Source organism: Heteronotia binoei, chromosome 20 (genome assembly GCF_032191835.1).
Source record: "Heteronotia binoei isolate CCM8104 ecotype False Entrance Well chromosome 20, APGP_CSIRO_Hbin_v1, whole genome shotgun sequence".
Classification (NCBI taxonomy): domain Eukaryota; kingdom Metazoa; phylum Chordata; class Lepidosauria; order Squamata; family Gekkonidae; genus Heteronotia; species Heteronotia binoei.
The window spans coordinates 38,766,884-38,780,484 of NC_083242.1; the positions used below are offsets into that span (position 1 = coordinate 38,766,884).

The 13,601-nt window shown below is 58.4% G+C and overlaps 1 protein-coding gene across 1 annotated transcript; it reads left to right on the plus strand.

Moving 5' to 3' along the window:
- Nucleotides 1-577: 577 nt before the first annotated feature.
- SLX4 (SLX4 structure-specific endonuclease subunit) lies at nucleotides 578-11,393 on the plus strand. Its single transcript, XM_060260666.1, has 13 exons — nucleotides 578-732; nucleotides 1,200-1,417; nucleotides 2,359-2,657; nucleotides 3,500-3,595; nucleotides 3,915-4,137; nucleotides 4,249-4,340; nucleotides 4,652-4,798; nucleotides 5,865-6,034; nucleotides 6,171-7,208; nucleotides 7,338-7,441; nucleotides 8,302-8,392; nucleotides 8,501-8,851; nucleotides 10,768-11,393. The coding sequence occupies exons 1-13, from the start codon at nucleotides 596-598 to the stop codon at nucleotides 11,081-11,083; spliced, it is 3,282 nt and encodes a 1,093-aa protein (XP_060116649.1). The 5' UTR covers nucleotides 578-595; the 3' UTR covers nucleotides 11,084-11,393.
- The last annotated feature ends 2,208 nt before the right edge of the window (nucleotides 11,394-13,601 follow it).

The window sequence follows — 13,601 nt, forward strand, 5'->3', positions numbered from 1 at the left end:
GCCATTCCAACAGCTGCAAGTGGAGGAGTGGGGAATCAAACCCGGTTCTCCCAGATAAGAGAGCTCTGGCTGACCCAAGGCCATTCCAGCAGCTGCAAGTGGAGGAGTGGGGAATCAAACCCGGTTCTCCCAGATCAGAGAGCTCTGGCTGACCCAAGGCCATTCCGGCAGCTGCAAGTGGAGGAGTGGGGAATCAAACCCGGTTCTCCCAGATAAGAGTCCGCACACTTAACCACGACACCAACCGGCTCTCTTTTGCTGAATATTGTTCGTATTGTTTTGGTGCAACATCCCTTCTCAGCGAGGCAGCCAGCTGTGCATTCGGAGAAGGGATCTCGCGCAAGCGCCGGAGCTGCTCTGCCCTCAGGAGGCGGCGGGGCGGGGCTGGACTGGACTGGGCGTGGCCCTGCGCGCGCGAGGGGCTCTCTGGCCGCCCGGCCTCTCCCACCCTCTGCTGCAGGCCACGCCCCCAAGCCGGGGAGGTCACCTCCGGGTCAAAGGGCAGGGCCGTCCGCTCCGGCTTCCGGCTGGCCGCTCCTCCCCCCTCCTCTCTATGGCCGGGCCTTTCTTTCTTCCGGCCGGCCCGCGGGAGCCCATGAGGAGGGGGGCGGAGGAGGACGAGGAGGACTTCCGGGAGGGGCAGGCGGGGGGGAGGGGGAGGGGAGGCCCCCCCATGCGGGGGGAGGGGGAGGAGCAGCAGCAGCCCCCCCGCGCCCCCCCGCCAGGCCCCAGGTGAGCCCCCCGAAGGAGGGGCCGGGGCTGCCTTGAGCAGCGGGGGGAGCCACTTGGGCGTCGCCGTGGAGTGCGCGGACTCTTCTCTGGGGTTGATTCCCCGCTCCTCCCCTGGCACCTGCTGGGATGGCCTTGGGTTAGCTGGAGCTCTCGCAGAGTTGTCTTTGAAAGGGCAGCTTCTGGGAGAGCTCTCTCAGCCCCACCCACCTCACAGGGTGTCTGTTGTGGGGGAGGAAGGGAAAGGAGATTGGGAGCCGCTCTGAGACTCTGTCCTTGAAAGGGCAGCTTCTGGGAGAGCTCTCTCAGCCCCACCCTCCTCACAGGGTGTCTGTTGTGGGGGAGGAAGGGAAAGGAGATTGGGAGCCACTCAGATTCGGAGTGGAGGGCAGGATATGAATCCCGTGTCATCATCTTCTTCTGCAGCTCCGGCTGTGCCTAACTTGACTTCTCCTCCTCCTTTTCCTCAGCAGGCTGAAGCGAAAGGGCTCCTCCGGCACTGAGCAGCCCTCCAAGAAGCCCAAGAGCCTCAGGGCCAGGGCAGGAGCTGCCCAGGTGGAGGAGCTGCTGGTGGCCCTGGCCATGTCCCGCTCGCTCCACGAGGAGGAAGAGGAGGCAAAGGCCCAGCTGCAGAGGAGGCAGAACAGAGCCCAGCGGCAGGACGGAAGGAGGAGGAACCCCAGAGCAGGTCAGTGGGGAAGGGAGGCACTCAGCGGGACCTAACCCTGCATTCCGCTTCCCACCACTCAGCAGGCAAAAGGGCTCTCTGGGCAACTGGCAGCTCGCCAGCCCCACCCATGCCCAGCACCTTCCCTGCCTCTGCCATTTCCCCTGGCAAAACTGGGAAATGGCCCCCTAAAAGACAGAGCTGGCGTGCTAGGAGGGCTTCCCTGCAGCTAGTGGCTAACCCCCGAGGCCAGAGGCAGTGAAGCCAAGGGGAACCTGCAGTGGGGCCTCCTGCTCCATCCATCCATCCATCCCAGAAGCAGAGCTGCTGCCAGGCGGGTAGCTGGGGGACCCTGCAGCTGCAGAGGGCAGCTCCCCTGCCTGTTTGCCAGGCCTTGGGCCTTTGCTCTTGTGGCAGGAGAGTTGCTGGCGGAGGGGTGCTGGTTGCTATCCTGCTGCTTGGGGGAAGTGTGGTCGTGACCGGTCTGCCACATCCCCTGAGAAGGAACCGGTGTGCCTGCCCGGGAGGAGGGTGGGTGGCAGCATGGGCCGAGTGTGGCCACGGGGCGCAAGGAGCTCCGGCGGGAATGCCCAGAGTGTGGCTGTTCTCTTGCACCTGCAACCCATTTCCAATGGTTGGTCTCTATTCACGGCTGAGTGGAGGCTCAGTGGTGGTTGTGCTGGCCGTTCGGAAGGTGCTGCTGCTGCACCCTTGCTGGCCTGTCAGGCGGAGCTCTGGCCCTTCTTGCCACACACCCCGCCCCTGCCATTTGCCCTGCTGTGTTTTTGAAGAAGAATCCCTACCCCAGGCCCTGCTGGGTGTGAGTGGTGGCAGCTCCCTCCCTTTCTGACTTCCTCCCCTCCCCCGGCGGTCTGAGCGGCTTCGGGAGGGGGGAGGGGGCATTTCCACCCTTGAGAGCTGCTGGCTGCAGCAGGTGATGTTCTCTCTGTGTCATGGTGTAGAGAAAAAGACCCGCGCGATGCCTCCTCGCTCACCACCAACGCTCCTGCTTCAAGACCCGGAGAAGGCCCGCAGGGAAATGGAGGAGCGTGTGGCCTTGCTGCTTTCTGAAGTGGACGAGTTCCCCAGCACCCCTCCTCTGCCCCCCAGCCGGCTCTTGGCTTCGGAGCTGCCCCGGAAAGTGGGCTGGCCTGGGGCCTCGCCTTTGTGGGAACGCAGCTCTCTCGTAGGACCCCCTGCTCCAGGTCTCATCTGCGTGGCTGCCTTGGCCCGGCCTGCTTTGCCAGGGCAGGTGGATCAGGTGGGTTGGTTAGCCTGCCAGGCTGTGAAAGGAGGTCCCTGCTTCTCGGGGGCACCCCAGAAGGCCCGCTAGGGGGAGGTGCCGTGTTGGTTTTGCTCTGCGTCCTTTTCCTTGGAGGCTTCAAGATCTGAAGGCGTGGAACAGCTGGGGTCCGAGTGCTGGAGCATCAGGTCTAGTTGTGTCTGCTCAGACTGGCAGTGTATGGTCTATCCCAGCTCCCTGAGCAGAGATCAGGCCCCGGCCCCCGCAAGATGCTGGGACTGAGTTTGGAGCCTTCAGCAAGCAAAGCACTTTCACTGACCTGTGCTGCCTCCCGGTTGTAGCTTGTCTCGTCTACAACATGGCAGAGCCAAAGTATAAAGATGGTTGGCAAAGACCTGGAAGCATGGGGGAAAGCACAGACCCATTTTGCAAGCACTGAAATATATGTGCAAACCCTAGACTTAAACTTTGCATATTCAGTTGCACTATTTGGCACGCTTATGCAACGCACAAGTATGAATATCTAAGGTTTGCACAACAAAAGAATGCTGAACCCATGGGGTGAATAACAAATGGTACTGAAAAAAATCATCATTAAATAAAAAAGATAAATATGTAAAAACTTGGATCTTAATAATCCGCAAGGAGGTAGCTGATGAGTCCCCCCAGGTCCAAACTCGTTTTGTGGCTTTTGTCAAACTGGACAGGTTGATTCTCACTAAATGTTCATCTTATTGGCTGGCAAATGGAGACGTGTCTTGGGAGTGAAGAATGCAAGGAAGAACTGCATCTTCTTCAGTCACCTGAAACAGAAAACGGGGGGACCCAGGGGCCGATGATTCCGGTATTTCTGCCTGCAGGCCGCTCTGGGAGCCGCTGAACAGGCGTTCAGTGATGGTCATCCCAACCAGTCTGACAAAAGTCATAAACCCCGTTTTGAACCCAATAAACTTGTGGTAAGGTCTGTTCTTGCAGTTTGCACGTGCAGATATAGAGACCCCTTTTTGTATGAGGGTGGGTGTTTCAGCGCCTGTGTTTTGGCTCCAGATCCTCCTGTTGTGGGTCTTGCTGCAGAAGCTTCTGTGCGGACTGGCTCCTTTTCCTGTTCTGTGCAGTCAGGAGCCCTCCCGAGAAGCCTCTTTTGGCCTCCTGCTCCACAGAGACAAGGGCTGAATGTTTGGAGGGTGTTCCTGCAGAGTGTGGGTGTGGTCCCCGGCCCCCTCCCCTGCCAACTTGCACATTTAACCACCACCAGCCCCCTCTTTCCTTTTCCAGAGACCGTCGCAGAGCACAGCTTTGCCATTGTGGGGCTCCATCAGACCAGAGGCAGAGGAGACGCTCCCCCCAGGAAGGGCGTGTGGCAGGAGCCCTCAGGGCCAGGAGGAGGAGGGAGGCAGCCCGCAGGAAGGAGGAGCCCTGCAGGACCTGATGGAGCTTGCGGGGGAAGGGCTGACGCTCACTCAGTGGGGCCCGGCTGCCCAGCAAGGGGAGGAGCCAGGTGAGGGAGGGAGGGAGGGGGACCTTGGAGAGAGCGCTCTCTGGTCCACGAGGGGAGGGAGTCTCTTGGTCCTCTGGTATGAGCAGATGTTTCCCCCCCCCCCTTGTTGAGGACAAGAGTGGGTGCCTGGCGATGTTCCGTGGAGCTGTCTGGACCAGTCACTCGAGAAGAAGCTGCCCCTGGGAAGCTGCCGCTGTCCACCAGTAAGGGCCCGCGTTGGCAAAGCATTAGCAGCATCTCTGATGGAAGAAGCTGCATCTGGAGTGAGGAGGCTTGGAAATGGAAGGCAAACCGCTCTCCCCCCCCCCCCCCCCCCGCCAGGGCCTCTGGGAAACAGGCCCCAGTTGGCATTCCCTCCCCCAGCCCGCAGAAATGAGCTGTGGCAGCGGGTCTGAGCGCCAGTGGGCCGAGGACGTGCCTGCCAGGCACAAGAGAGCCTGCTGGGAGGGGGCAGATTTGGGGAAGCAACGGGAGCTGTGAAGGGACGTCTCTTTCCTCCTCCTCCCGCCTGCAGGTCCTGCTGGGCTTGTTAGCCGCTGCCTTCAAAGGGATGGTGAATAACCCCCACCTGAGTGACGTTCAGTTCCAGGTGGGCAGCGGGGAGCTCTTCTATGCTCACATGTTTGTGCTTTATGCCCGGTGCCCACAGCTCATGGAGGTGGTAAGTCTGCCTGCATTTCTGTGTGCACGCTCTCCCCCCCCCCCCGCCCCCCAAAATGGCAGAGGAGCACAGGGCGGCACTCGCTCAAGCTGTCTGGCAGGGGGAAGGGGAAGGGAAGACCTCTTCTCTCCTCTGAGGGACGCTCCCCCCAGAGCCGAGGGGGCCAGAGGCGGGAGACCTGCTGAGCAGGGGAAACGGGGGGGGGGGGGGGAGAAAGGAAGAAGCTTGGCTGCTGAGACTGGAGGGGGGGGCTGCCCTGCTCCTCAGGCTGTTGTTGCTGCAGCAGCTGGCGGGGGCAGGCTGGAAGGAGGGAGGGAGGGAGGAGGTGGCGGCAGCCCCACGCAAGGCCCAGCAGCTGTTGGGGTGGGGTGGAGGTGGCTGTAGTGTCTTGCCTTGCTGCCTCTCTCCACACACCCCCCCCCGAATGGCTGCCTGCCAGTAGGAACAAACAGAAAGGAGGAGAGAAACAGCAAATGCAGGAAACATTGTGGTGCCACATCAGACCAGAACTTGGGGGACCCGGGTTTGAATCCCCACTCTGCCACGGTGCCCCTGGCTTGGTCATGTGCTCTGAGCCTAGCCTGTCTTGCAGGGCTGTTTGGAGGGGAGCAGAATGATGGGGCCCCTGTTGGGGGAAAGGAACATTTGGGGCGCCAGGGAGCCTCTGCTGCCCTCCTGCTTGTGGCTCTGGGGTGGAGGCAGCTGCTGCCCTGTCAAAAGGGGGGGGGGAGGTCACTGAGCCGAGAGGGCTGGAGGAATGATCAGCTGGAGTACAGAGGGGGGTGCTGGGAGTCAGGGATTGGCTGTTCCGGCTGGGGAGGGAAACAGGCCCCCTCCCCTCCCCCTGGCCGCTTGTCGTGTTGTTGAGGCCATCTTTGGTGGTGGTGGGGAGTTCTGGTTGCAGCATTTGAGCCCGGGAGCCCCCCCCCCTTTACTGATGTATTGGGGGGAGGGGGGTTAGGCCTCCTTGTTGGCAGCTGTGCCTGGAGGTGTGGCCCTTCAAGGCAGCCGGCAGAGGGGGCTCCGGTTGTGGCTCCGGCTGCTGAGGCTGTGCTGCCGCCCGCAGGTGGATCAGCAAGGCTTCTGGGTGGCAGAAGACGGAGAGGCCAAGACCCGCCGGGTGCTGCTGGGTGATGTCTCGGGAGAGGCTGCCAGGGTCTTCTTCAGCTACCTCTATACTGCTGAGCACTTGATCCCTCCAGATGTCCGGCCAGATGTGCTCACTCTGGCCATGAGGTTCGTCTGCTGCTGCTGCTGCCCTTTGCAGGCATTTCTGCCTCCCAGCTGGAGCTGGGTCCCCTCACCTGCTGCTCTGGTGGAGGAGGAGGAGGAGGAGGAGGAAGGTCTTCCTTTGTGCTTGTCTCGTTGGTAGGTTTGGGGTGGCAGAGTTGGCTGCTCTGTGCACAAGCCCCTGCTGGAGCGGGCAGCCTGCCGCTGCTGCCTCTGCACAGGAGGAGGAGGAGGAGGAGAGGCTGGAGAAGTTTGAGGAGCTCTTGAAGTCCCTCTGGGTGGGCGAAGAGGAAGAGGACAAGGCTGTGCTGCCGGAGGAGGATGGGGTGAACGAGCAGGAGCTGGAGGAGATCCATGAGTTTGCCACCACCCAGCAGAGGGAAGCAGAGGAGGCAAGGCGCAGCAGGGGGAGCCAGGGAGCAGGGCCAGGGGAGCCCTCAGGAGGGAAGCGGGGGGGCCTGGACGCCAGGGAAGAAGAGGCCCTGCCGGATGAGAAGAGCCTCCTGGCAGGGTCTTGGGGGGAATCTCTGGAGCTTTTCCGACAGGAGCCTGGCGAAGAAGCTGCAGTCGTGAAGTCTTCCACTCCCCTGGGGCTGCCGCCGCTTTCACCGAACACTTCCCTGGGGGGCTCTCGGGTCCCGCTTGGGGTCTTGGCTGAGAAGCTTCCAGCCTCTCCCCAAGGGAGGGGAGGCTTCTGTGGCGATCTCTCCCTCGCGCTCTTCTCTCCAGCCCCACCGGAGGCCTGCCAAGGCCAGGAGCAGGATCTGCCAGCAAGGGGGACAGACAGCATCGGCTGTGGCCCGGCCCCTGTGGAGCTGCTGCTGGACCCTGAGGAGGAGGAGGCAGCGATGGGAGCCCCATCCCAGGAGCGGGAGGCGGTTGCGGCCAGCCAGGGCAGGGGCCCAAGCGATGGGTCGCTTGCAGCGCATGCCTTGGCCTCTGGGCCCAGAGCCGCTCCGGACGGCCACTGCACTCAGCCATCGGCTGTGATCCTGCAGGGCTGGCTGCCCCCAGGCCACCGCTCTCCGCCTTGGAGGCCCTCTGCCCGCCTGCCAAGAGCCACAGAGGCTGCGGCTGATGTGGTGGTGATTCTGGATGACAGTGAGGAGGAGGCAGAGGTGGCACCTCGACTGTCCTGGGGCAGCTCTGTGCAGCAGGCGGAGCTGCCCATTTTGGAGGATGACAGCTGCCAACTGGGCAGTCCCCCCACAGCCCTGCTGATGAGGAAGGGCACCCCGCCAGGTGGGAGTGCCACAGCCGGCAAGGACCCCTCGCCCCACTTCGAGGAGAGGAGCGGCAGCGGCGATGGGAGCCACGGTCAGCGGCTGGATTTGGGGGGCGGGGGGAGCGAGGCGGAGCTCCTGCCTCTCCCCCGGAGGCTGCCTGTTCCGGTGCCCCTTCCCCGGACGCCTGGTGAGCCTGCTCTGCTTTCTGGGGGTGCCAGGAGTGGGGAAGGGAAGTCTGGGCGGGTATTTCCAAAACTTCTCTGAGCTCTGTCAGTTGTCTGTGTGGGGAGAGGCCCTGCTGGATCCTGTTTTCCTCTTGACCTGACCAGATGCCTCCCTCACTGAGCCTTAGAGCGAGGAGGAGGGTCCTCCAGACTTGGATTTAAAGTGACCTGATGGCTTCTCTGGGTCTTCTGGTCAGACGTTTCCCTTGCCTGAGTTAGACCTGCTGCTCTTCTGGCTGTTGTGCTACTGGAGAAGCAAAACGAGTTCTCATCATTTTACACACTGGGCATAACTTCTACACACACACACACATCATTAAAACCCCCCACAACCCTTAAAAGCCTCCAACAGCATGCCTGTGTTGCTTGCCTCCCCCCCCCCCGCCTATTCTTTTTGAGGTGGGACAACTAGGAAAGAGGGTGGGACCCACCTTGAATGGTCTCTCTCATAGGCAGTCTGCAGGTAGCCCAGAGTGTAACGTGCTTGCTGAATAGAGCCCCCTGAAGGGGGAGGGAGTCTCTGCCAGTTCATGGGCAAGAGCTCTGCCCAAAAGGGGTGTGTGTGTGTGAGAGAAAGAGGGGTGGGGGAAGTTGTCTCACCTGCCTTTGTAGTATGGTCCTTTTATCACAAGCATTTTCTCCATGTAGTTGAAGTGGCCTGCTCTTCAGCCCATTTCTCCTGCAGGTGCCTCCCTGGCCTCTTCCCCCCGCCTCCCCGGGAGTCTGGGGAATGGTTGAAGCCGAGAGTGGCAGGGATGTCTGGGGGGCTGTGGCTTCTGCCCACCTTGTCTCACAAGGGCCGCCTGTCCTGCTGCTTCTGCAGATCTTGTCTGCCCAGAGAGGGAAGCCCCACCCACTCTTACGCCATCTTACTCCACCATGGGGACGCCGGTGCTCAAGAAAGAACTGAGCAGGTAGGTCCTCTCGGGGCTCCTTCGGGGTGGGGAGGGGGGCAAAGCAAAGGAGCGCTGCTCAGCGGGTGTGGCAAGGGCCAGCTGATGGGCCTCCGCTCTTTGTCCTAGGTTTGGGGTGCGCGCTCTGCCCAAGCAGCAGATGGTCTTAAAGCTGAAGGAGATATTTCACTACACTCACCAAAGATCTGGCTCCAGAGCCGTGGCCTGTGCCTCCTCGCAGCGGGGCTTGTGCCGCGGGACTCAGGCAGCCCGGAGAGGACCCACGTTTCCTGCAGCTGCCCACAGTGGCTGCACTGAGCTTCTGCAGGGACGTGCGGCTGGCAGCTGTGCGGGAGCAGGTGTCCCAGGGCAGGGACCAAGGGCCAAGCGGGGGTGTTTGCGGAAGAGGACAGCAGCGGAGGCTCCCGTCCGACATGGCCTCTCAGGGACTGCTAGCCACACGCCTGCCATCCTTCAAAGGTAAGGGGCTGGGTTAAATTCTCTGCTAGCCAGCTGCAAGGCCCAGGCTCTCCACAGTGTGAACTGGAACAATCAGGTAATTCCTCAGCTAATAAAATAGGATCCATGTTAACAAAAGGAAAATGGTTTTTTTAAACTTAAAATAATTAAGCTTAGTAATTTCATTGCTTCTTCAGATTTATTAATGCAATTGGGTTTTTTTTTAAACTAAAAAAAGGCTCAAGCTAGTCGCCTGTGCAGCACCAGCTGTTTCTGACTCTGGGGTGACGTTGCTCTCACAGCAGACTTTTTACAGGGTGTCAGCATACATAAAGTGGATACAAACCAAATACAATATGCACTTGTAGTAGTGAAAGGAAAATTGTTAACAAAATATGAAGAAACCTCGGCCAACTTCTATATATTTGGAGTTTTGTTTATATTCCAAAATATTTGTGTCATACCGTGTGCCTATGCTACAGAATGTCTATAAACACTGCATTTTTGTTACATTGTTAAGTTTAATTTCTTGCTTAAAAATGTTACTTATTTCTATTTTTATTAGATTTTTGCCCACCTCTCCCCCAGATGGAGCTTGGGTGGCTAACATTTTTACAGGAGTCAGTGTGTGAAAAAAAAGGGAGTTGTGTGGCCACAACTTGCACAGTCATATGAGCTCAGAGACCACCCCCCTCTTCAGAGGAAGGAGAGCTGAGAGGGTGGGGGGCTGGTTTGGGGGAGAGGGCATCCTGCCCTTGGGAAGGTTTCCCCGCTCAGGTGTTGAGCTCTCCAGATGACAGGGAGCACAGAGCAGCCTCCTCTTCAGAGTGGACCCAGGGACCGAACGCAGCTTCCTCTTCAGCCTGGAAATCCAGAAGGGCTTTGGAGTATATGATCAGCTGTTTCCCCTGCTGCTGGGTTTGAACCCCCTGAAGTCAAAGGATGTGGCCAGTCTGGTTTTAGTGAATGTTCCTTGCTACAGGAAAGCCTTACCCTGTCCAAAAGCAGGGCATAAAGGAGCACTTTTTGGAATGGGAGAGAAAGAGACCTCCCAAGGCAGTGGCCAGAAGTGAAAATAAAACCGAAGGCATCGTGCAGCAGATTCCTTTGCCAAAAATGTTCTCACCCCTGGAGACATGGCAGGTTTCTGTGACACTTTGGGCAGGTCTCGTTAGTGGCATGCACAACTGACTGTTGTTACCTGCTCATTTGGGAAAGGGTGCGCTATTGAAATTGAAAATAATAAACAATAAATAAAATGTTTGTGGCAGGAACAGCTGGAACCCCCCCCCCCCACACACACACACCTGTTTCCTGCTGTCCTCTTCCATCGTGCTGCCTCCTGCCCCCACCGCAGTGCAGAACTCCTTCCTGCTGCATTGTTCCTTCTGGTTTCTGCCCGTACTGGAAAGGAGGTGCATGCAGTGATGCCCTACAACCAGGCTCCTTGGGGGTCTTGCCTTGCAGGCGGTCCTGCGTCCAGCTTGGAGCCTAGGAGTCTCAGTGGAAGTTACTGCCACAGAGCTGTGGTGAAGTTCTCTGGGTGTACAAAAGGGCTGGACAGATTTGTGGAAAATGGGAGCTATCCTTGGCCCAGCGGGGCACCCCAGTTACAGCTGCATAAGTGCAGTCGAGGGGGGGGGGCTGTGGCCAGCAGTCCCCACTTCTTCTTCTTCCCTGTGCTGTCTTTGAAACCTGCGGCTAATGAGTGGACAGTCCGTCTGGTCCAGTCTGGCTTTGGCATCCTGGGGGTGGACTCCACCTCTCTCTCAACTTAAAAAAAGAAATCATTTGAACGGAACTAGCAAAGCCAGATCTTGCCTTGGCTCCAGTGTAAGCAGGAGTCTCCCCGGGGTGGGGTGGGGTGGGGGTAAGATCCGTTTGTTGCCGTTTCTTTTTCACTCTGATCGAGGCTCCCTGTCCCCTTCCTCTCCTAGCTCTTCCTCTGCGCTTGAGACCAGTGTGCTGGCCGAGGAGGAGGAGGAGGACGACATCCCAACCTCTCAGTCAGCCCGCCGCGAGGCAGACATGTCGGTGGCGCTGCGGCAGTACCTCCATTCCAGGCCGGCTCTCTGCCGACAGATTCTGCTCTACCAGCCCTTTGAGCTGGCCCGGCTGCACTCGGAGCTGAAGCAGAACGGCATCAGGGTCGCCCTGGGCAGGCTGCTCGAGTTCCTGGATGCTCACTGTGTCACCTTCACCACCGCAGAAGCTCGGAGGGAGAAACAGCGGAGCAGGAAGAAGCGATACTGAGGGGCCCTTGGAGGCTGCTTTGCCACCACCTTTCCTCAAGCTTTTGCTGCCGCAGCTCGTGTTTCTTCTTTCTGTGTCAGTACAGGAGAGGCTGGGTGGCCTTTCTCCAGGGGACCTGGGCCTCTCAAGACGACAAGGGGCACGGGGGGGGTCAGAGGAAGAAGCATCTTGTTCACTCAGCTTTTTCTTCTTTAAGGTAGTCTTGCCTCAGTGCTCCTTACTCTAGTAACAAACCATCTGTGCCCCATCTAACTTCTGTACTGAAAATGATGTCATGTGCCTCTTTGTATAATGAAAGTGTTTTGTAAAACTTGTGTGCGGGGATTTTTTATGCCCTGCAGCATCATGCTGTAGAAGTGAGGCTCCTTGGCATCACAGGTAATTGTGCACTGGAGCAGTTGGTCATGGAGAGCCAGTTTGGTGTAGTGGTGAAGTGTGCAGACTCTTATCTGGGAGAACCGGGTTTGATTCCCCACTCCTCCACTTGCAGCTGCTGGAATGGCCTTGGATCAGCCATAGCTCTCTTATCTGGGAGAACCGGGTTTGATTCCCCACTCCTCCACTTGCAGCTGCTGGAATGGCCTTGGGTCAGCCATAGCTCTCTTATCTGGGAGAACCGGGTTTGATTCCCCACTCCTCCACTTGCACCTGCTGGAATGGCCTTGGGTCAGCCATAGCTCTCTTATCTGGGAGAACCGGGTTTGATTCCCCACTCCTCCACTTGCAGCTGCTGGAATGGCCTTGGATCAGCCAGAGCTCTCACAGGGTGTCTGTTGTGGGGGAGGAAGGTAAAGGAGATTGTGAGCCACTCTGGGCGGGATATAAATCCAATACCATCATCATGACTTCCATCATCATGGAAGTCAGCCAGAGCGGTTGTGTTGTGACTACGTGGACCCTCCCTGGTCTGACCCAGCAGGGCTCTTCTGATCTCAGGGGAAGGCCTCAGCTTCTCTACCCTGTTGTTGGCCCTCCAGAGGAACTGCTTGGCCACTGAGTGAGGCAGGAGGCTGAACTAGATGGACCCTCCCTGGTCTGACCCAGCAGGGCTCTTCTGATCTTCTTCTCAGGGGAAGGCCTCAGCCTCTCTGCCCCGTGGTTGGCCCTCCAGAGGAACTGGTTGGCCGCTGTGTGAGACAGGACCCTTACTGCTCTGACCCAGCAGGGATGTTCTGATGTTCTTCTCAGGGGAAGGCCTAGGCCTCTCTGCCCTGTTGTTGGCCCTCCAGAGGAACTGGTTGGCCACTGTGTGAGACAGGAGGCTGGACTAGATGGACCCTCCCTGGTCTGACCCAGCAGGGCTGTTTTGATGTTCCTCTTAAGGTCTCAGCCCCTCTGCCCTGCATGGACCGCCACTGGTCTGACCCAGCAAGGCTTCCTGATGTTGTTATGAGGCTGTGGAAGCTGCATGGTTCACCTGGTGGTTCTAACTCATTCATGTGGTGGAAACTTGGGCTGCCTCCACTTCCACACAGAATGTCATTAATGGGGGCTTGGAGGTCAGGTCCACATGAAGGTGACTGTGCTTTCCTTTACGGATGCAAAGCCAAAACCAAGGGGGTCCAGCTCACTTAATAACCAGTCATGTTATTGTTAAACCAGCAAGAGAAGGGGATGGATGCACAGACGTACGTGAAGAAGGCATTGTGGAGGAGGAAGCCACAGGAACCCTTGAAAGTGCAGTGAGAGTCAAGCTAACAGCCACCTCTCTGGCGCCACACAGTCCACGGGTGAAAGGCAGAGTGTGCTGGTGGCCAGGAGGTGGGGGCATTTGGCTTAGAGCAAAAACTCATTAGCATCTTAGGCGTTTACTAGATGCTGTGGCCCACGGCATCCCTGCTACAGACACCTATACATAGAAGAAAGTTAGCTAGCAAAAAATAGCGCTTGGAAGAGGAACACCTTTAAAACCTGCAGTCGCAGTCTACAGGGCCAGACCATGGGCCTCACAAGGACACAGTCTGGTCTCCTTTGAAAGGTTGGGGTGGCCTGTCAGAGAAGGCCCTTTCCCATCACCTACTCCCTGCTCCTTCTGATTCATGCTGACCCCGCCGGGGGCCTTCTGCCCCACCAGAGCACAACCCCTTGGGGCCTGCTGGTCTCTACTGAACCTACCGGGGCACTGAGCCAACTAGAACCATCCTTCAGTGAATTTTTACCAGCTTTATTAAAAACACCAGAACATTTCAAGTTTCTTCTCTCTGATCACAAATAGAGGCTCCCCCGCCCCCAATCCCCCTTAAGTACACAATATGAGACACGGCATCTGGGCTTTCTTTCCCCGGGGGAGGGGGGGGCTGTACTCACAGACCAAAGCTCAGAAGAGGGATCTGAAGCCTGGCCGGACCAGTCCGACGCTTTTCTGGACAGCTCACTTGGGGGGCTGGCCAGGGAGATCATGTCTGGCATCTTACCCAAAGTTCCAAAATGGTCGAAGGAAAGGAAGCAGCAATTTCCCATACAAAAACTCCAGCAAGCCTGATGCTCTGCCTAGAGAACCAAGAAGCAAGGTATGGAA